The sequence below is a fragment of the Mesoplodon bidens genome (genome assembly GCF_964165515.1).
Source record: "Mesoplodon bidens genome assembly, chromosome: 7".
Lineage (NCBI taxonomy): Eukaryota > Metazoa > Chordata > Mammalia > Artiodactyla > Ziphiidae > Mesoplodon > Mesoplodon bidens.
The window spans coordinates 64200056-64221579 of record NC_138164.1 but is presented as its reverse complement, the minus strand read 5'-3'; the positions used below and the strand labels follow the sequence as shown (position 1 = coordinate 64221579).

The window sequence follows — 21524 nt, the reverse complement described above, 5'->3', positions numbered from 1 at the left end:
TAAGAACAACAATGTAGGGGGAAAATCCAAATCCAGACTCTATAATACATTATCCAAAATACCCAGTTTTCAATAAAAAATTACAAGACATGCAAAGAAACAAAAAAATGTGACTCACACTCATCAACTGAAACAGTATCTGAGCACTCCCATATATTTGATTTAGCAAAGACTTCAAAGAAGCTACTCTAAATATGTTCAAAGAACTAAAGGAAACTATTCATAAAGAATCAAAATTATGATGAAACAGGGGATGGGCAAGTTAGGGGGAGGGGATTAAGAGATACAAAATGCTCTGTATAAAATAGATACGCAACAAGGATATATTGTATAGCACAGGAAATTATAGCCATTATCTTGTAACTTTTAGTGGAGTATAATTTGTAAAACTACTGAATCACTATGCTGTATACCTAAAACTAATACAATGTTGTAAATCAACTATACCTCAGGGACTTCCCTGGTGGTCCAGTTGTTAAGAATCCGCCCCCCAGTGCAGGGGACGCGGGTTCCATCCCTGGTCAGGGAACTAAGATCCCGCATGCCGCAGGGCAACGAAGCCTGTGTGCTGCAACTACAGAGCCTGCATGCCACAACTACAGAGGCTGTGTGCTGCAACTAAGACCCGACGTAGCCAAAAATAAATAAATAAATATTTAAAGAAAACTATACTTCAGTGTAAAAATTATGACAATGACTCAATGAATATAGAATCTCAATAAAGAGATAGACATTTCAGAAAAGAATCAAATGGGAATTCTAGCATTGATAAGTACAATAACTAAAAGGTGCTTGATTCAGGTTTCTCCAGAGAAACAGCACCAGTAGACTATATATATTAACAGATTTATTTCACAGAAGTGGCTCATGCAATTGTGGGGATTGGCTAGTGCAAAATGTGCAGGGTAGGCTGGCAGGCTGCTCTCAGGCAAGAGTCGTCATTTCAGTATTGATGTGTTATTTCTTCTTCCTCAAGGAAACCTCACTTTTCCTTTTGCGGCCTTTCAACTAATTGAATGAGGCCTTCCAAGAGTACTGAGAATAATCTTCTTTATTTAAAAGTCAACTAATGGTAGATGTAAACTAGGTCCACAAAACACCTTCATAGCAGCACCTAGATTATTGTTTGATTGGATAACTGAGTGCTATAGCCCAGCCAAGCTGACACATAAAATTAACCATCACAGTCCACCCCTTGTTAATATGGTACCTATATACATGTCCTTAAACTGTATTTAATCTCCAAATAAAGACAATAACAAAGTGATATTTCTCCCTAATATTAATAACTACTAACCCATTTTTAAAATGTGTAATATAACAAAGAACATATACACACTATCTTTGGTGCTATGGGAGGAAGACACAAATTTATAAAACATGATTCTTGTGGAGAAGTTAATATTACACTAGAGGAGAGAAGACATATGCAAATAACTAACAATTTTTTAAAGGTGACTTTTAAAATTACAAGGTAACTTTTGAAAAGTGGTATAAGGAAATTGTAATGAACTGTTATGAGGGTTGAGAAAGACTTCTGTACTAGTCTGCTAGAGTTTCCATAGTAAAATAACAAAGACTGGGTAGCTTAAACAACAGAAATTTATTTTCTCATAGTCTGGAGACTGGAAGTCCAAGATCAAAGTGCCAGCAGGGCTGGTTTCTGGTGAGACCTCTCTTCCTGGCATGCAGATGGATTCTTTCTTGCTTTGTCCCCACATGGCCTCTTCTCTGTTCATGAGCACTCTTGATGTCTTTTCCTTTTCTTATAAGGATACCAGTCCCATGGGATTAGAGCCCCAATCCTCACGGCCTCATTTAACTTTAGTTACCTCCTTAAAGGCTCTATTTCCTAATATAGTCCCATTGAGGATTAGGACTTCAACATATGAATTTTGGGGAGGCACAGTTCGGTCCATAGTAGCTATCCTATGGCAGTACTACACAGTCTTGATTACTGTAGCTTTGTAGTCACTTTTGAAACCAGGAAGTGTGAGACCTTCAACTTTGTTCATCACTTAAAAAACCGTTTAGGATATCCTGGGTTCCTTGCACTTCCATATTAATATTAGGACGAACTTACACATTTCTACAAAAAAGCCAACATAATTTTTCTTTCAGTAAAAATAATTATTTCATCAGAGAAATTGGTTTCAGCCATGCTCTTAAGAAATAAGAATAGACTGATGCATAACTCTTAAGAAAAAAGATGGTAAGACACTTCTAAAAGTGTTTCTTCAATGAATACAATTCTATTGCAACAGAGAATTCAGTTATCATTAAGAGAAAGAACCAGAAAATGGCTGGATTAAATCTTGTTTATATTACTTCTTTTTATTTTCATATATTTTCCTATGAAACTATTTTGAAGACCGTAGAGTCCTACTTCTGTTGACATTTAACAGCTTTTTCACTACATATAACATATCCATATACTTCTAGAAGTATTTCTTGTAAAAGTGAGTTTTAAACAAACCTAAGTAAATTTGCTCATTACTAATTAGGAATTCCCAAACTGGCTCCACAATTGAATCCAGTTCACTTCAATATACATTTGCCAGGCTTACAATATCTGTAAAAAAAATTGTGTGACAAATGCAAAGATAATATGTTGGGGAGACAGAAATATGTATAAATTATTCCATTATAAGGCAGACTGTTAGCAATGTAATTTGACAAAATTGAAGGCTAAGCCATTAAATTTTAAAATCAAAGCATAATTACATTCAATTAAATGCAGAAATATCTTTTAGAGTTCAAGAGTTTTCACGAATGTATAAACTTGCCAGTCATGAAACAGAATGTATCTCGAAATTTCCCTTGTGCACCTTTCTAGTCAATCCCCTTCCAAGCTCAAAAGAAGCTTTTGATTTCTATTCCCATATATTAGCTAGACCTTCATATTGATGGAATTTTACAGTACCTGCTCTTTTGTGTCTTTCTTCTTTCACTCAAAATGCTTTTGAGATTCACCCATGTTGTAATATATATCAAGTGTGTATCAGTCTGAGTAGTAGTCTGTTGAAAGACTATATCACAATTTATTTACCCATTCTTCTTCTGATGAGCATTTTGTTTGTTTCTTTTTGGTATTTTGAATAAACTAGTCATTGATTCTGAATGCAAAACTATTTTGTCTTTTCTCCTAAAAGAATGTGAAATTTGAACTATCTTAAGAAATTTCTTATTCATAAATAAAGACTGAGTGTAGGTAATTTAATGCTTATTTAAAGGCTTCTTTATGGCAGTAGCAATAAATCAATTAGTTTTTTTTAAAGCTACTTTTTTTTCTATCTTTACCTTTTAGTCTGATATATATAATGCAATTATTTAACTACGTAAATTGGGATTAAATTCTTGTAACCCATAAATTCTCTCAGCCCAAGGCAAGAAGAGACGGTGCTTATCATTTATTTTTTTTCCAAGAATAGACTTAGTGAAGGTATGACCTAAACCTTGCTTTGTAGTACAACATCTCTCATCTTTTGGGTGGATATAACTTTTGGTGCCCAAGGACTTTGTTCTAATGCCAATCTTGATTAGAAAAGCAGAAACTCTAATCCTATTTATCAGTCCCCGCTTTGAGTAACAGTGTCAGCACTGAGAAAAGAAAAAAATTATAAAGCTTTTTTTTAGAAAGTTATTATTTACAATCCCATGGGAGAGCAGGTGAGGTGCTGGAAAAACTGAAAGCGAAGAGAGAGAAAGGAAAGAGGCAGGGGGGTAGTGTTCAGAAAATGATATAACTAAATCTTTCTTTTGGTTTGAAGGTTTTTTTTTCCATCAAAATTCATTCACAAAGATATGATTTTATTTAATATTGTGTACCTGCCTTTCATTTAAGGTCAATTAAGTTATGATCTTATGAAGATTTTTGTATCTTTGCAAAACTGATAAGTTCTGGGTCAAATTTTTCTTAAACTGGGGTCTTTGGGGCCCCAGGTATAGAGATATATACTTGGGAGTTTGAGAGTTCTACCAATATATTTCAGTTTAGTTTTTTTTTTTTTTAATTGAGGGATAGTTGATGAAAAATAATATATAAGTTTCAGGTGTACAACACAGTGATTCACACTTTTAAAACACAATTTTTAAAGGTTATACTATATTTGCATCCATTATATTGTAAAATATTGGCTATATTCCCTGTGTTGTGCAATGTATGTTTTAGTTTAGTTCTGTTTCATTTCAGTGTTGTTTAAAATATTTTACTACACATTAAATTAAGACTTCTCTTTTGCTATGATAATTCATCACATTTTCCTAAAGTGAGACTTTTCTTTCTTTTTTTTTTAACTTTTTTTTTAAAACATCTTTATTGGAGTATAATTGCTTTACAATAGTGTGTTAGTTTCTGCTTTATAACAAAGTGAATCAGCTATACATACACATATATCCCCATAAAAATATGGAACGCTTCACGAATTTGCATGTCATCCTTGCGCAGGGGCCATGCTAATCTTCTCTGTATCATTCCAGTTTTAGTATATGTGCTGCCGAAACGAGCACTTTTTAAACTTTTCTATTGTGGCACAATATACATAACATAAATCTTAACATTTTAACCATTTTTAAGTGTGTAGTTCAATGGCATGAAGTACAGTCACATTGTATAGACTTTAATTACATCAGTATTTCTTAAACTGGAATTTTCAAGAGTATTTGTAAATTTTATTTTTCTTTTTTATAAAATTAATTTTTATTGGCATATAGTTGCTTTACAATGTTGTGTTAGTTTCTACTGTACAGCAAAATGAATCAGCTATACATATACATATATCCCCTCTTTTTTGGATTTCCTTTCCATTTAGGTCACCACAGTGCATTAAGTACAATTCCTGTGCTATACAGTATGTTCTCGTTAGTAATCTATTTTATACATAGTATCTATAGTGTATACGTGTCAATCCCAATCTCCCAATTCCTCCCCCTCCCAGTATTTGTACATTTTAAAAGAACATTTTTTTCCTTTAAAAAGGGTTTGTAGGGACTTCCCTGGTGGTGCAGTGGTTAAGAGTCCGCCTGCCAAAGTACGGGACACAGGTTGGAGCCCTGGTCTGGGAAGATCCCACATGCAGTGGAGCAACTAAGCCCCAGCACCACAGCTACTGAGCCTGTGCTCCAGAGCCCGTGAGCCACAACTACTGAGCCTGCGTGCCACAACTACTGAAGCCCACATGCCTAGAGCTCATGCTCCACAGCAAAGAGAAGCCACCACAATCGCACTGCAACGAAGAGTAGCTGCTGCTCACCACAACTAGAGAAAGCCCGCGCACAGCGACAAAGACCCAACACAGCCAAAAATAAATAAATAAAATTTTAAAATAAATAAATTAATAAAAAGGGTTTGTAATTTTTTTTTTTAAGTTTTTGGCTGCACCCCACTGGTATGTGGGATCTTAGTTCCCCGACCAGGGATCGAACCCTCAACCTCCTGCACTGGAAGGCAGAGTCTTAACCATTGGACTGCTGGGGAAGTCCCAAAAAGGGTTTGTATATTATTTGAGATTAAGAATCAGTATTCTAGGTAATAAAGTCCTCTTATAGAATTTTTTTCTCTTGATAAACGAGCATTCTTTCTTTCTTTAGATAATAAGTCTGATATAGAACATTACAGTTTTTCCCTTTTTTACCTAGAAATGCAGAACAAAATTCAATTTTTAATTGTGGTAATCATTTTCTCTGTTCCCAATATAATTACTTGCCTATATATTTCTTTATTTTCCTTTAATTATAAATGGTCCTATTTTGAATGGTTTATATTATACTTTGAAATTCTTTTTAGTAAGTAGATACTATATAAATTTTAAATGCGCACTGAAATTTTTGGCTTAAAGTAGTAAACTATCAACTACAAATAGCTGAACTCAATCTAAATTTTAGGAATTTTCTTCAATAGTAGCAACTAATATTTTTAAAGTACTTACAGTGTGCCAGGGCATTGTGCTAATCAATTTACTGTGAATTATCTAGTAAAATCCTATGTTGTGGGTAGTATTATCACCCCGACTTTACAGAGGTTCAAAGAAATAAAAAATCTTCCGCAATGTCCTGAGGCGGTTCCGTTAGGAATCAAGTCTTGCTGAACTCCAAAGCTCAGGCTCTTAACCAAAATGCACATTGTATCCCAAGCTGCACATTCTACTTTGCATTACTGATGGTTTTTCTGAAATTCTTTGTGGGAGAATGCTCACTGCTTCTCCCAACGAAGCGGAACCCTGTCTTGTAACAAACTTTTTGTCCTTGCACAAAGTTTCCTACCATGTCCACCCTCAGTGCAGTCCTAGTCCACCCTCTGATCTTGGGCCGCTACAGAGCCTGGTCCCCAGATCTTCGTGCCTCAACAAAGCCCCTCCCCCTCACACGCTGGCAACCACAGCAGGGCCCTGTCCTTTCACACCTTGGTCCCTGTGAAGAGCCTGGTCCCTTTAGACCCTGATTTCCTAGCAGGGCCCCAACTCCGCAGACTAGTGATCCAGGCAGAGCCTCGTTCCATCAGGCCCTCGTCCCCCAGAGTTTTCAGACACTACTTTCCAGGATAGGTGCGGTTCTTGTACCTTAGCAGTATACCTCAGCAAACTTTCACTGAGACATCTCCATACAAAGGTTCCATCCCAACCCCTAACTCAGGGCACCTCTCCACCTTTCCCCTCTCCAACTTTTTCTCAGAATCGTTTTTTCCCCCCTATTCTGCTCTTTTGTTGCTTCTTATTCACTCTCCTCAACTTCCCCCACCATCTGGTGCCCCAGTTTCTGTCCCGGGAGTGCCCCTCCAACTTACCCAACGCCCTCTCTCCGAGGAGCAGCGATCTCGAACGGCTCCCTGCTTTACCTCTCACCTTCGCTCTCGAGGACCCGGCTAGGCGATCCCCCCACGACTCGCGCGGCCCTGAAAAAGTCTTTTGGCCGGTTATCGAGTGAAGCTCCGCCCCCTTCAAGCCTATTGGTCACCGCTCCTAAAACTCCCGCCTCTCCAGCTTCCAGCCCACCTCCCTGCCCTGCAGCCCTTGTTTTCATTCCCCTTGTCACACGAGGCAGTGGCGAACCCGAAGTGGGAGGAGCGAGGGAGGGGGGCGGAAAGAGAGCGGAAAGCGACAGGCACTGGGCGCCTCTCTTTCCTACGTCTGACTCGGTTCTCGACTGCTCCGGGCCGCCGTTGTATTGTGGGATCGCTGCGCCGTGCCTGAGACGCTCGGATCCGCAGGGGCGCCCACTTGCTAGCGCCTCCTGTCGTCTGTAAGGTTGCCCTGCCATTTCTCGGCACCCCAACTCCCCCCACCCCCCTATCGCCTCCTCCTCCATCCTCCAGTTCAAAATGGCGGCGGCGGCGGCAGCGGTGGTGGCTATGGCTCCTCCGGGCTGCCCGGGTTCTTGCCCCAACTTCGCCGTAGTCTGCTCCTTCTTGGAGCGCTACGGGCCGCTGCTCGACCTGCCTGAGTTGCCGTTCCCCGAGCTGGAACGGGTGCTGCAAGCTCCGCCGCCGGACGTCGGTAACGGAGAAGGTAAGCTAGGGGCCCGAACGCCCGGCGGGAAGCGGCCCTGGCACGCTCCTTCTCTCCGCTCTTCACAGACACCCCGGACCTCCGCGGCTCTGTCCTCCCGCTGGGGTGCAGTTCCGCCCGGCCGATCTTCTCCTCCCAGCCCCCGGGGTCTTGGGCAGTGGGGAGGCGGGGCGGAGGCCCCATAGGGCCACTCCGCCCGACGCCCAGCAGAGGTGGGGGCATCGCGGGCTAGGTCTGGGCTGGGGGCGGGGAGGGGTCATTGTGCTGGTCGACCGCCCCTGGGACTGCTATCCCGCGGCGGGGGCCGGGCCCCCCAATCCTTCTCCCTCTCGGTGGCGGGGGAAGGGGAGTGCAGGTTCCGGCCAGCTTTGCGCTTTTCTCCTCTACTCCTCCCTCACTCCCTCCCCTCCTCCCACCATCCTCGCTACCATCTCCAGGGAGGCTGGGCTCATCTTCTCGGGGCGCCCCTTTCTCTCCTTACACCTGGGTGGGCGGGGGCCAGCGGACACTTCATCTCTCCCTCCCTCTAGTGGGAACTCCCCCGAGAGAGTCGGCTCTGGTCTCTTTTCCTTTCCCCTCCAGGGCTGGTTTAACCCCCAAACTCCTTCCTCTGAGTCGGGAGGTTTGCTCCTCCTCCTTAGGAGGGGGTCCTCCTCCATTCTCGCTTTGGGGGGCGAAGTCGGTTCAGCTTCTCCACTTTGGAGGGTAGAGGGTTAATTTCTCCTCCCCCATAGTTTTCCTCCTCCTCCCCCCTCCCCCCAAATAATAGAAGAGCATCTCCCCACTTTTCCAATCCCTTCCCCCTTCATCCTGGCATAAGGCTTAGGGGAAGAAGAAGTCGCCCTCCCATTTGCAGGGTAGGGTGGGGTGGTTAGTATGTAGGGTGGAGGAGGGGCTCAGACGGAGGGGAAACAGTTGAAGAAGGTGCTTGTTGCTCATGTTTCTCTCTCTGGTGCCGCCGGTCTATTATTGGTGTTCGCAAGTGGTGCTCCTTCCACATAAGGCCACCGCGCGGCTTCAGGGCGCATGCTCTGCCCGGCCCCATTGAAACTTCCTGCTGCTGCTGCTGCGGCGGCGGCGGCTGGTGGTTCTTTTCGCTGGAGCATCTCCGCGCTGCGCCTGCTGCCTTCAGCCCTCATTGAGCGCATACACTCACTCCCTATTTATTCCAGATCCATGCCTCTGCTTTCTGGCACATTTCTTTTTCCAGAGAAGGTTTTTTCTGTTGTACTCTGAGCATTGCCTTTATCTGGGAACAGCCCTTGGCTGGAGAAGAAACGTTTCCAAATAGGTCTTTTTTCCCCCCCTTTTTGTCTGTATTAGGTGGCCACAGTGGACTGGGTATTGTGCAAAACAGATAGCTATTTCCTTTACAAGAAATCAGGGTCGCTCTTCAATTCTCCATGAAAATGAAGAAGTTTCTGTTAACAGAATATATTTACATAGCTAGAAAGAGCCCAAGTGTGAAGTTGTTCAAAATATTACCTATAGAGAAAATTATATTATGGCTACCAAAGACTCAAATTAATACAGCAGTTATAGTACAGGCATATATCTCTTCTTAGCTGCCCAGATCTCTTCTACCATTCATAAACTCTGGCAAATAAAAGGTTATATTATATAAAGACTTCTGCAGAATTTCTTGAAAAGTTAAACTCCCCAATATAGTAATTTCAATTACAATTTGATGGCTATCAAATTGTATTTAAATTTCTTTTACGGAAATGATCATTATGAAGGAGAGTGGTCATTATGAAGGAGAGTGCCTTATAAGTTACTTTTAGGATACCTTGGGAAATGATGGTAATGTATCTATATGGGAAATGTGGGAATTTGAGGAAAGGGATTGCTGGTAAATTGTTTTTGGAATGTATTTGGACCAAGTTGGAATGCAGGCATAAATTTTGTGTCCTGGCATTATATTTTGGGTGGTATATAAGATTGCTTGCTTCTCCATTCCTTTTAAGTATTTTGGCCACTGCATTTGGCTTCTGTTAGTAACAAGAAAAAATATCAGGGTCAGTCTAATACTTCATGTTACTTTTCTATCTAGGATTGAACAATGGGCGACTAGCTAAGTAAAAAATGAGAAGTAATACGAGTTGAGAGATTATACTAGTGGTGCAGCCATGCATTACTGTTGGTATAGTTTCAACTATAATAATAGATCTTGTCATAAGGTGATGCAAGAATAATAATTAATGTTACACAGTTCAAGATCCTTGACAAGTGAAAAGTCTCTGCAGGTGAAATGCTGCAGTTGTGCAGGGAAAAGATTTTTAGGCCTTTGGTGATGGTTAACCTACTTCTAGTAGTTGATAATACTGCTCCAACTAAGAAGATTTGGACTGAGTCTTGGGGAAGGAGTTGTGGCGTACTAGAAGGAGTTAAAAGACATTGGTTTTAGTTGAACTAAATATTTTGCTGATAATCTCTGGACAGCTGAATCAACCTCTTGAATAGTGTAATAATATGTAGTTTGTGGGGCAAATTACTTAATTTCTGTGGACCTCAGTTTCTTGAGTAAATAGAGGTAATATCTGAGGATCAAATGAAATGTTTCAGAAATCCTTTCATAAACCAAGTACTTATAAATATTCTTTTTTTTTTCGGGGGGGGCATGCTGCACTGCCTGCTGGATCTTAGTTCCCAGACCAGGGATTGAACCTGGACCCTGGTGTGAAAGTGCCAAGTCCTAACCACTGGACCGCCAGGGAATTCCCTAAATATTCTTGTATTACAAATTTTATTAAAGATATTTGTGAGGTAGAAGACACAAAAATACATTTGGAATGAAAATCTTAAATTTTTAGCACGTAGTGAGAAAGGAGTTTAAGCACAGTGTATTGTTGAGCTATTGTGCTCTTGGGGAAAAGTCTTTGTTATATTTAAAGGAGTTTTGCTCTATATACATTTTAGTATTTTTAAAAGGCAGTTCTTAGTGCCATTTAAATAATCCTATTTTATAAAACTTTTGGTTTTTCCTAGTGTGAATATTCCTTAAAAGGTTTGTAAAGTATATTCTTCTGAGTTGCCAGTTAAATTCTTTTTTACCTAGTCATTGTTGTAGGTATATCGACATTATGACATCTTTGGAGAAGGCTGTATTTCTCTATATTGTCCTTCTTTAGGCGCTTTATGATCTTTCCCTTAAATTTTTGTTTATAAGTCTTAATTTGACATTATGGCTTCAGCTTAGAATGCTCTTCACCCCCTACAGTGTCAATTATTAAATTTGGTTTTATAAACTACTTGTTTAGTCTTAAGGATATAAGCTACCATTTATTTTTTTATTTTGTTTTATTTTTTGCGGTACGCGGGCCTCTCACTGTTGTGGCCTCTCCCGTTGCGGAGCACAGGCTCCCGACGCGCAGGCTCGCTCAGCGGCCATGGCTCACGGGCCCAGCCGCTCTGCGGCATGTGGGATCTTCCTGGACCAGGGCATGAACCCGTGTCCCCTGCATCAGCAGGCGGACTCTCAACCACTGCGCCACCAGGGAAGCCCTAAGCTACCATTTATTTATTGAGCATTTACTATGTGCAAACATCATCCCCTTATTTCTTACAACTATTCTCTGAGGTTGGTACTACTATTCCTATTTGGCAGGCATAGAAACTAAGGTTCAAGAGATTGATTCAGCTGTCCAGTGCCCAAGATTATACAGTTTTTGGTAGAATCTTAGATTTGTTATTGATATTAGTTAGAATAAGAAAAGAATGTGCCAACTGAAGGTATGTTTTATTCCCTCTCCCTCAGTCTACTGTAGCCCTCCCAATTCTGTGCTCTGTATGGACCTCCCCAGCTTCCTCTTGATGGGAGGTGGTTGATCAGGAGGTATGGCTGTAAACAAAAGTGGACATGAACTTTGTGGAATTACCAACATCCAAGGCTCCCAAGTATCTTCCCTCTCCTCCAGAGGGCATTCTTCTTCAAGAGGAAAATGTAGTTTTTCATTCTTTAAACATAGTCTTTGTATGGGTACTGATTGAGAAGTTATATGTATCTAATAAAAGTCTATTAAGGTGTGTATGGATAAGGTTGACTGAGTTACTGTATAGTATTAAACAAGTTGAATCATTAGTTTTTTGGTTTGTTTTGGTTTTTTGATTTTAATTTTTAGAGTAATTTTAGTTTTGATTTGTGTTTTGCATTTTTAAATGAATTGAAGTTTAACTCTTGCAGTCAAAATGTCAAGTATAAAAGGATATACCTTATTTTTTTAACTGGACTTGTGATTGTAACTTAATACGTTCTCTTCTGTTGGTGATCATCGAATTGTGTGACAGCAGTTTTTAGGTTCATTCATAAAGTAGAAAGATGACTTTACCGTAACTAGAGTCACCATCTGTTGCTTTGAGCAAAAGATCTTACCAGGTACACGTGCCAGGAGTTGCATGGATCTACAGTGGTAGGCTGTTGGTGGTAGCATTGCTGGAACCACAACCTCTTTTGGTTGAAAATGTCTAGTTTTGGCTCTTCCACCTTTGCAAGAAGAAATATTCTTTAGACATTTATTAGAGGGAAGGAGAGAAAGGTATTTCTTTTCCATCATTTTTGGTATATCACAGAGTTGAGGTAACCAAAAGTTATGGACGCTCGGAGGGAGGTTGTTGGCATTGTCCCAGAACTGGAGGTAATAGGGACAGGAGTTTTCTGGCTAAATTGGGCCTGTTAATGAAAACTGACTTTCTTCTTTTTTAAATTACTAAAAGTTTGCCTTGAAATTTACCTGTGTTGTTAAATTCTCAGCTAGTAAGGAAGGTAAACATTTATTAGCTACTTCATTTACTTAATTTGTATATTGAATATTTGCTATATTCTAAGTACAGTAAACATTATGGTGATTATGTATTTTTTAAAATACCCTTTCTTTTTTTTTTTGCCCACACGTCTTGTGGGATTTTACTTCCCAGACCAGGGATTGAAGCCAGGCCCTTGGCATTGAGAGCACAGAGTCCTAACCACTGGACCACCAGGGAATTCCCTATGGTGATTATTTTAAAAAGACATTAAACACGGGCCCTTCTTTTAAGGATTTTCTAATCTAGTAAGAAGTAACAAAGCTGAGCTTGAGTTACTATCATCATTCAAATGCTTATTTTTTTCTCTGGGATTTTTTTTTAATATATAAATTTATTTATTTATTTATGGCTGCATTAGGTCTTTATTGCTGCGTGTGGGCTTTCTCTAGTTGTGCAGAGCAGGGGCTACTCTTTGTTGCAGTGAGCGGGCTTCTCATTGCGGTGGCTTCTCTTGTTGCGAAGCACGGGCTCTAGGCACACAAGCTTCAGTAGTTGTGGCACGTGGGCTCAGTCGTTGTGGCTCGTGGGCTCTAGAGCTCAGGCTCAGTAGTTGTGGCGCGTGGGCTTAGTTGCTCCACAGCATGTGGGATCCTCCCGGACCAGGGATCGAACCCGTGTCCCCTGCATTGGCAGGCGGATTCTTAACCCCTGCACCAGGGGGGAAGTCCCCTCTCTGGGATTTTTATCAACTGGAGTTAGTAGTCTATGAATTCTAGTCTATAAGTTAATAGGCTAAAATTATCTCTCTGACAACTTTATGGTGAGATGTACAACCTCATACAGTGTGGGAAAGTACGAACAATTCAGACCCAAAGTACATTTTAGCCTGAATCATCTATTCAAGAAAGGTATGTGTGTTCCTGGATTTGAGAAAATTTCTTTGGCTGTCTACCTGATGGATATAGTCTTAATATATTGTGCCTGGGTGTTTTTGTTTTGTTTTTCTGTTTTTACTGTGCGGCAGATCCCATTACAAAGGGTATCAGCGTGTTTTCTATTTTCTTTTTATGTTAGAATTTTTGAAGTATCAAATATTGCTTGAGAGAGTAAGCTGGGGCTTCATTTAAAAAAGAAATATTCATTCTTTCAACAAATGTTAATTGATTACCTAATGTGTGCCAGGTACACTATACACTGGGGATACATCGGTGAGCAAGATAGATAAGATCCTTGTCCTATGGAGCTCATAGTTTAGCAGCAAAGATAGACAATGAAGCAGTGATTTTTTAAAAAAAATGTTATTATATGGGCAAGTATACTGTACACTCCAATGATACATATTTTTAGTGAACTTTGTTTTATAATTTGTTTAGCTTTGTATTTATCCTATCTGTATGCTTTTTTCCCTATATTTTTACAAGTTTATCTTAATAATTTTCTGGATGGTAGGATTATAAGTTGTTTTTTTTTTCTTTGTATCATATTTTTTCACATATCCTTTTCAATACTAATTATGTATCTCTTTGGTAATCACAAAAACAAATTATTTAAGAATAGTCTTATACCAAGAAGTGAAATGGGTGAAAGTGGTCAAAAGGTACAGACTTCCAGTTATAAAATAAATAAGTCGTGGGGATATAATGTACAGTTAATTATACAATGTATAATTATACAATGTATAATGGTCACTATAGTTAATAATACTGCATTGTGTATTTGAAAGTTGCTGAGAGAATAAATCTCAAAAGTTCTCATCACAAGAAAAATAATTATAGTTATGTGGTGATGGATGTTAACTTATTGTGATGATCATTTCACAATGTATACAAATATTGAATCATTTCGTACACCTGAAACTAATATAATGTTATATGTCAGTTATAGCTCAAAAAAAGAATTAAGAAAACTAGTTTTCTAAGAGGCTTTATAAAAGAAAAATTGAGTTGCTGCCTTATTTACTTTTAATCTTGAATTACCTCTCACCATGAATATTACCATCAACCACCCAAGTCACCCAGATCAGAAACCAAGGAGCCAACTTAGACCTCAGTCTCTCACATACTTTGTTCCATGTCTTGAGTCTATTTCTTTATCCCATTTTATATTCAACCTCACTTTTCTATCATCATTACTACTCTGTTTTAGTCAAGCTGAACTGCTTGCAGGTCTCTGAAGGTATGAAAGGTTGTTTCACATCTTTATGCCTTTTCTTCATCCTTCTACCTGAGTTGAATATTCTCTTTCCACCTTGCTTCCCTTGCCTGCTCACTGTACCCCTGCCCATCATTAATCTGCTCTTTAAGCACCAAGTGCTCATGTGAAATTTTTCCTGCTTTCTCTGTCTCTCAAGTTAAATTAACCATTTCTGCCATTTTACCCCACAGTGTCCTGGGTAGATTTTATATCACAATACTCATAACAGGGACTTCCATAGTGGCACAGTGGTTAAGAATCTGCCTGCCAGTGCAAGGGACACGGGTTCAAGCCCTGGTCTGGGAAGATCCCACATGCTGTGGAGCAGCTAAGCCCCCGAGCCACAACTACTGAAGCCCGCGCCCCTAGAGCCCTTGCTCTGCAACAAATACAAGCCTCCTCAATGAGAAGCCTGCTCACACAATGAACAGTAGCCCCTGCTCAATGCAACTAGAGAAAGCCCGCGCGCAGCAACGAAGACCCAACGCAGCCATAAATAAATAAATAAGTAAGTAAGTAAGTAAGTAAGTAAGTAAGTAAGTAAGTAAGTAAATACTCATAACACTTTTTGCACTTACAGTCTAGCCTTTGAGACTTTAATCTCCTTGAGGGCAGGGGTAATGTTAATGAGACGAATAGTTTTTCCCCAATTTATTATAATGCCATGTTCTGTTCTAAAACTTCTTTTTAGAATTAAATTTTAAAGTTAACTTTTAAAAAATATTTTTAAAAATTTATTTATTTTATTTATTTATTTTTGGCGGCATTGGGTCTTTGTTGCTGCATGCGGGCTTTCTCTAATTGTGGCGAGCAGGGGCTACTCTTCGTTGCGGTGCGTGGGCTTCTCATTGCTTTAAGAGAGGAGGTGCATTGGGAATATAAAAGAGCAAATACGTAACTTTTCCCAGGGGATATCATAGCATCACTGTAGTCATTATGGAAATTTGGATGATTGAAGAGGAGATGGAAGAGCATTCCAGGTAGTGAACAGCATGGGAAAAGACATAGAAGTGTGAAATAATATGGCGTGTCTAGGAAATTGCAACCAAACTTTAGGCATTAGCTTTCCAAAAGATTTGTGGTTGAGGAACTTCAGACCATGTGAGAAAATCACATTGGGACACATGAGTTATAAGCTCCTTAGAAGTATATTCTTTTTATTTAAAGCAAAAAAAAAAAAAAAAAGCATGTGAAATAAGGGCAACATGTCAATGACTTAGCTCCATAAAGAATTCATTTTGCTTTATTCACTTTGTTTCTAGCATAGTACTTAGCATATAGTAGATGCTCAAATGTTGGTTGAAAGAAAAAATGTCACATATTTCAAATTAGTAATGATGGCTATTTTGATGTACTTTTAGTTTTTCTTTTTATCCTTTGCTTGCTAGAGATTTGTCATAGTGTAAGTCTCCTTTTCATTTTGGGTATTGGTTATACAGATATATACAGTTGACCCTTGAACAACAGGGGATTTAGGGATGCCCACCCTCATTGTGGTGGAGAATCCACATATAACTTCACAGTCAGCCATCTGGCTGTCTCTGTATGGAGTTCCGCGTTGGCATATTCAACCAATTGCATATCACATAGTTAAACCAACTGTAGATGGTGTGGTATTGTAGTGAATAAAATCTGTCTGTAAGTGGACCTATGCAGTTCAAACCCTGTTGTTCAAGGGTCCACTGTACTACTAAATCCCCCTCTCCACTTTTTTTTTTTCTTTTTCTTTCTTCCTTTTCCTTCTTCCTTACCTCCCTCCCTCCCTCCCTCCCTCCCTCCCTCCCGACTTTCCTCCCAGGTCCTCTCCATCTTGGGTTTTATTATTACTATTATTATTTTTAAACTGGAAGTATACTTTTATTTTTTATTATTATTTTTTCTATATTTATTTATTTATTTATTTTTGGCTGCATTGGGTCTTCATTGCTGTGCCTGGGCTTTCTCTAGTTGCGGCGAGCGGGGGCTACTCTTTACCAATTCTGTTTTTGACTTATATAGTTGTACCAGGTCTTCACCCCCCCCATTTATTTATTTATTTATTTATTTATTTATTTATTTATTTAGGCTGTGTTGGGTCTTCATTGCTGCACACGGGCTTTCTTTAGTTGTGGCGAGCAGGGGCTACTCTTCGTTGTGGCGCACGGGCTTCTCATTGCGGTAGCTTCTCTTGTGGAGCATGGGCTCTAGGCATGCAGGCTTCAGTAGTTGTGGCTTACAGGCTCAGTAGTTGTGGCACATGGGCTTAGTTGCTCCACGGCATAAACCTGTGTCCCCGGCACTGGCAAATGGATTCCTAACCACTGCGCCACCAGGGAAGCCCTGGTTATACCAGGTCTTAAGTGCATGCCAAAGCATATGTGTTAACCTCTGTCTTCTACTTATTACTTTTTACAGGAATCCTCAGAGTATAGTTTTAAAATCCACTTTTTCTTACCTGTCTGAAGTCATCTCAGGGAAAAGTCATTATTACTTCTCTGCTAGTTACTTTTTAAATAAAAAAAAATTCTCAGCCCAATTTCTCTGAATTGTTTTATATCATCTCTACCAGGGGCAACTTGAAACTCTTATTTTTTTTTTTTTGTTTGCGGTACGCGGGCCTCTCACTGTTGTGGCCTCTCCCGTTGTGGAGCACAGGCTCCGGACACGCAGGCTCAGCGGCCATGGCTCACGGGCCCAGCCACTCCGCGGCACGTGGGATCTTCCCGGACCAGGGCACGAACCCGTGTCCCCTGCATCAGCAGGCGGACTCTCAACCACTGCGCCACCAGGGAAGCCCGAAATTCTTATTTTTAAAACTAAAATTTTTTGAGTTGTTGAAAGGCAGTGGGCAGGCTTGAGAGTAGGGAAATCAGCTAGAGAATATAATATTATTGGTGAGATATGAATTGAGGCAGTGGCTGTGGGGAGTAAGAAAGGCTAGATCTGAGACAGATTTTGCAGTTAGAATTGATAAGGACTTAGTGGATGGATTAATGTGAAGGGTTTTTGAGTAAAAAGAATTTAGTATGATTCCCAGGTTTCTGGCTTAGAGAGTGGGTAATTAATAGTTTCATTATTGAGGAAAGAAATGGTTAAAATGGCCGAGGGTATATGTGGGAGTGGTGTGATTCCCTATTTTAAAAAATTTAGAATTCTGATAACATATATGAGCACTATTTGAAGAACTAGCCATGTTAATTTTATAGCTTACTAAAAACTTACTCTGAATATACAGATTATGGCGGTATATCTTATTTTACAGCTGTTTTGTTTTTTGTGATTTATTTAAATTGCTCTACATGTATGTGCTATACATATGTTAAATATACATTTAACATTTTGTTAAGGACAGTTTTATAGAGAGCCTTATTTATATACTTAAGGTAATTAAAATTAGCTTTATTAAAATATCTTGGCATTGGTGCCCAATTGTATTTTCTTTTAAGTAAAGCTTTTTTTTTTTTTTTTTTTTTTTTTTGCGGTACGCGGGCCTCTCACTGTTGCGGCGTCTCCCGTTGCGGAGCACAGGCTCCGGATGCGCAGGCTCAGCGGCCGTGACTCACGGGCCCAGCCGCTCCGCGGCATGTGGGATCCTCCCAGACCGGGGCACGAACCCGTGTCCCCTGCATCGGCAGGTAGACTCTCAACCACTGCGCCACCAGGGAAGCCCAAGTAAAGCTTTTTTTAACTGAGATATTCTGTCATTTTCATTTGAAAAAAAAATTTGTTGTAATTTTAGAGATTGCTACGTTCTGCTGGGTAAAGATTTGTTAGTTGTTAGACATTCTGTTCCCCCCTCCCCACAAATAAAGAGATGGAACTTCAAATAAATTGAAATGCCACTCTAAATAAATAGATATGTTAAATATGTAGTGTGGACTGAGTCCATTATATAGATGAGAATACTTAAGTAAATGTATATCCTTTGTGTGTGTTGATAGTTGATGAGTAATTCTTGATTAATCTTAAAAGATTCTTTAACAGGAATTTTGAGTTGAATTCCTTTTTAGGAGTGACTCTCCAACTGTTACACATGCTATTAGACACCATGTGGTAACTCAAACCTGTATTGTTCCTTGAGTTATAGTTTAAGTCTTGTCTCATGCCATTTAGTTAGTGAAGGATAGCTCCATCAGTTTGAAAGACAAAATGTTACTATGTATACTTAAGCTAGAATTATCAATAATGTAAATAATTGTATCTACAAGGAAATTAACATTGGGAGATTTTTTCCATTTTTTTCTGAGGGTGATACTAGAGCACAGTAAGTTGCCTTTTTTATATTTTATTTAATTAATTTATTTTTTAACATCTCAATTGGAGTATAATTGCTTTACAGTGTTGTGTTAGTTTCTGCTGTATAACAAAGTGAATCAGCTATATGCATACATATATCCCATATCCCCTCCCTCTTGCGTCTCCCTCCCACACTCCCTATCCCACCCCTCTAGGTGGTCACAGAGCACTGAGCTGATCTCCCTGTGCTATGCAGCTGCTTCCCACTAGCTATCTGTTTTACATTTGGTAGTGTACATGTCAATGCTACTCTCTAACTTCGTACCAACTTACCTTTCCCCCTCCCTGTGTCCTCAGTATGTTGCTTTAATAACTCAAGCAATGTAAGAATCTTAACAGGCTTCCTCCCTGATCCTGTCCCGCACCCAACCTGCCATGTTTTAATTAGCTGGGATTTTAGTTCCATATTGTCATTCTTTTTTTTTTTAATTAATTAATTTTTTGGCTTCATTGGATCTTCATTGTTGAGTGTGGGCTTTCTCTAGTTGTGGTGCGCGGGCTTCACATTGCAGTGGCTTCTCTTGTTGCAGAGCATGGGCTCTAGGTGCGCGGGCTCAGTAGCTCTGGGGCTCAGTAGCTGTGGTGCACGGGCTTAGTTGCTCCGTGGCATGTGGGATCTTCCCGAACCAGGGCTTGAACCTATGTCCCCTGCATTGGCAAGCGGATTCTTTTTTTTTTTTTTTTTTTTTTTTCTTTTTGCGGTATGCGGGCCTCTCACTGCTGTGGCCTCTCCCGTTGCGGAGCACAGGCTCCGGACGCGCAGGCCCAGCGGCCATGGCTCACGGGCCCAGCCGCTCCGCGGCATATGGGATCCTCCCAGACCGGGGCACGAACCCGTATCCCCTGCATCGGCAGGCGGACTCCCAACCACTGCGCCACCAGGGAGGCCCGGCAAGCGGATTCTTAACCACTGCACCACCAGGGAGGTCTTTGTAATTCATTTATATTTATGTTTCTCAACAATTATTTAAATTAAACTGTATGTTTTACTAGTTTTTTCACTCACCACTGTTTTTGATTCCCACATTTTTTCCTTTTAGATTCATTCTTTTGCTGTAGTACGTTCTTTTTCAAACAGGATTTCTAAGAGGTGAATTTTGAGTTCTTGTATGTCTGAAAATATATTTATTTTGTTCTCTGTTCTGACTGCCCATTTAGATTGAATACAGTATTCTAGTATTCACAAATAATTTCCCCCAGAGCTTTGATGATACTGCTCTTCTGTCTTCTAGGATCCACTTTTGCTGATGAGAAATCTGTCAGTCTGATTCTTTTCCTTTATGAGTTTCTTTTTCTTCCTGATTTTTATGATTTTTTTTTTCTTAATCCCCAGAGTTCTAAGATTTTTTAGGATGTGCTTTTTTCTTTCAATTTCCTTGCTTTTGCTTTTACTTTGTGTGTGTGTGTGTGTGTGTGTGTGTGTGTATTTGAAAGTGTGGAGTCCTAACCACTGGAACGCCAGGGAATTTCCTTACTTTTACTTTTTTTTTTTTTGCGTTACGCGGGCCTCTCACTGTTGTGGCCTCTCCCCTTGCGGAGCACAGGCTCCAGACGCACAGGCTCAGTGGCCATGGCTCACGGGCCCAGCCGCTCTGCGGCATGTGGGATCTTCCCAGACCGGGGCACGAACCCCTGTCCCCTGCATCAGCAGGCGGACTCTCAACCACTGCGCCACCAGGCGCCCTACTTTTACTTTTTAAGACGATAAAATTACAAATTTATTTGAAGTCCTCTGTATATTACTCCTGTTCTGATTCTCTTTCGTCTGTTCCCATAGGCAACCACTGTTCTGAATTTTGGAGTTTATTGTGCCCATGAACACTTTTATACTAAGTATATATTTATGTATACATAAACAATACATGGTATGGATTTATATGCTTTTTTTGTACTTTTTTTTTAATAAGTTTGTTTTTGGCTGCATTGGGTTTTCGTTGTTGTGCGCAGGCTTTCTCTAGTTGTGGCAAGTGAGGGCTACTATTTGTGGCTGTGCGCAGGCTTCTCATTGTGGTGGCTTATCTTGTTGTGGAGCACAGGCTCTAGGCGCGCAGGCTTCTGTAGTTGTGGCACCTGGGCTTCAGTAGTTGTGGCTCGCGGGCTCTAGAGCACAGGCTCAGTAGTTGTGGTGCACGGGCTTAGTTGCTCTGCGGCACATGGGATCTTCCCAGGCCAGGGCTCGAACCCGTGCCCCATGCATTGGCAGGTGGATTCTTAACCACTGTGCCACCAGGGCAGCCCTGGATTTATATGCTTTAAAACTTTATATATAATCAATATAATACTATATGCATTCCTCTACAGCTTCCTTTATTCCCTCTCAACACTATTATTGAAACATATCCATGTTCATGCATTGCTGTTTTAGTTATTTACTTTAACTGCTGTATGGTATTCTATTACATGAAAATACTGTAATTTATTTTTTTTTAATTGGTGGATATTTAGGTTTGTTTTTGTACTATTAAGAATAATGTTGTAATGAATATTCTAGCAGCTTTGCCTAGAGGTAGAATTGCTGGGCTAAAGGGTATACAGTCATCCCTTGGTATCAATGGGGGATTGTTTCCAGGACCCCCTTGTATACCAAAATCCGAGGATGCTCAAGTCCTTTATTTAAATGGCCTAGTGCAGTCTGCCGTCCATATCTGCAGGTTCTGCATCCAGGGATACAGAAGGTCCATTGTCTTCCTTTTAGCCTTGGTATAGCTGGATTGATTTCCAAATTAGCTTTATCAATTTATACATTGCCAATAGTGTATGAGGGTTCCCATTTATCCAGGTAATTAAATCATAGCATTGTCAGACTTTTAA

At 40.2% G+C, this 21524-nt stretch overlaps 2 protein-coding genes across 4 annotated transcripts in view; one reads left to right on the top strand and one right to left on the bottom strand.

Moving 5' to 3' along the window:
* Window positions 1–6932, bottom strand: part of AAMDC (adipogenesis associated Mth938 domain containing) — a 33126-nt gene extending 26194 nt beyond the window's left edge. Inside the window, exon 1 of the mRNA XM_081241117.1 lies at window positions 6782–6932. The gene's annotated coding sequence lies outside the window, so the exon portion shown is untranslated. The remainder of the gene's footprint in view (window positions 1–6781) is intronic.
* Window positions 6933–7107: 175 nt separating this feature from the next.
* RSF1 (remodeling and spacing factor 1) overlaps window positions 7108–21524 on the top strand; it is a 184918-nt gene continuing 170501 nt past the window's right edge. For all 3 annotated transcript variants that reach the window (XM_081241100.1, XM_081241099.1, XM_081241098.1), the window contains exon 1: window positions 7108–7502. In XM_081241100.1, coding sequence (XP_081097226.1) covers window positions 7316–7502 — 187 coding nt within the window. In that variant the 5' untranslated portion in view covers window positions 7108–7315. The remainder of the gene's footprint in view (window positions 7503–21524) is intronic.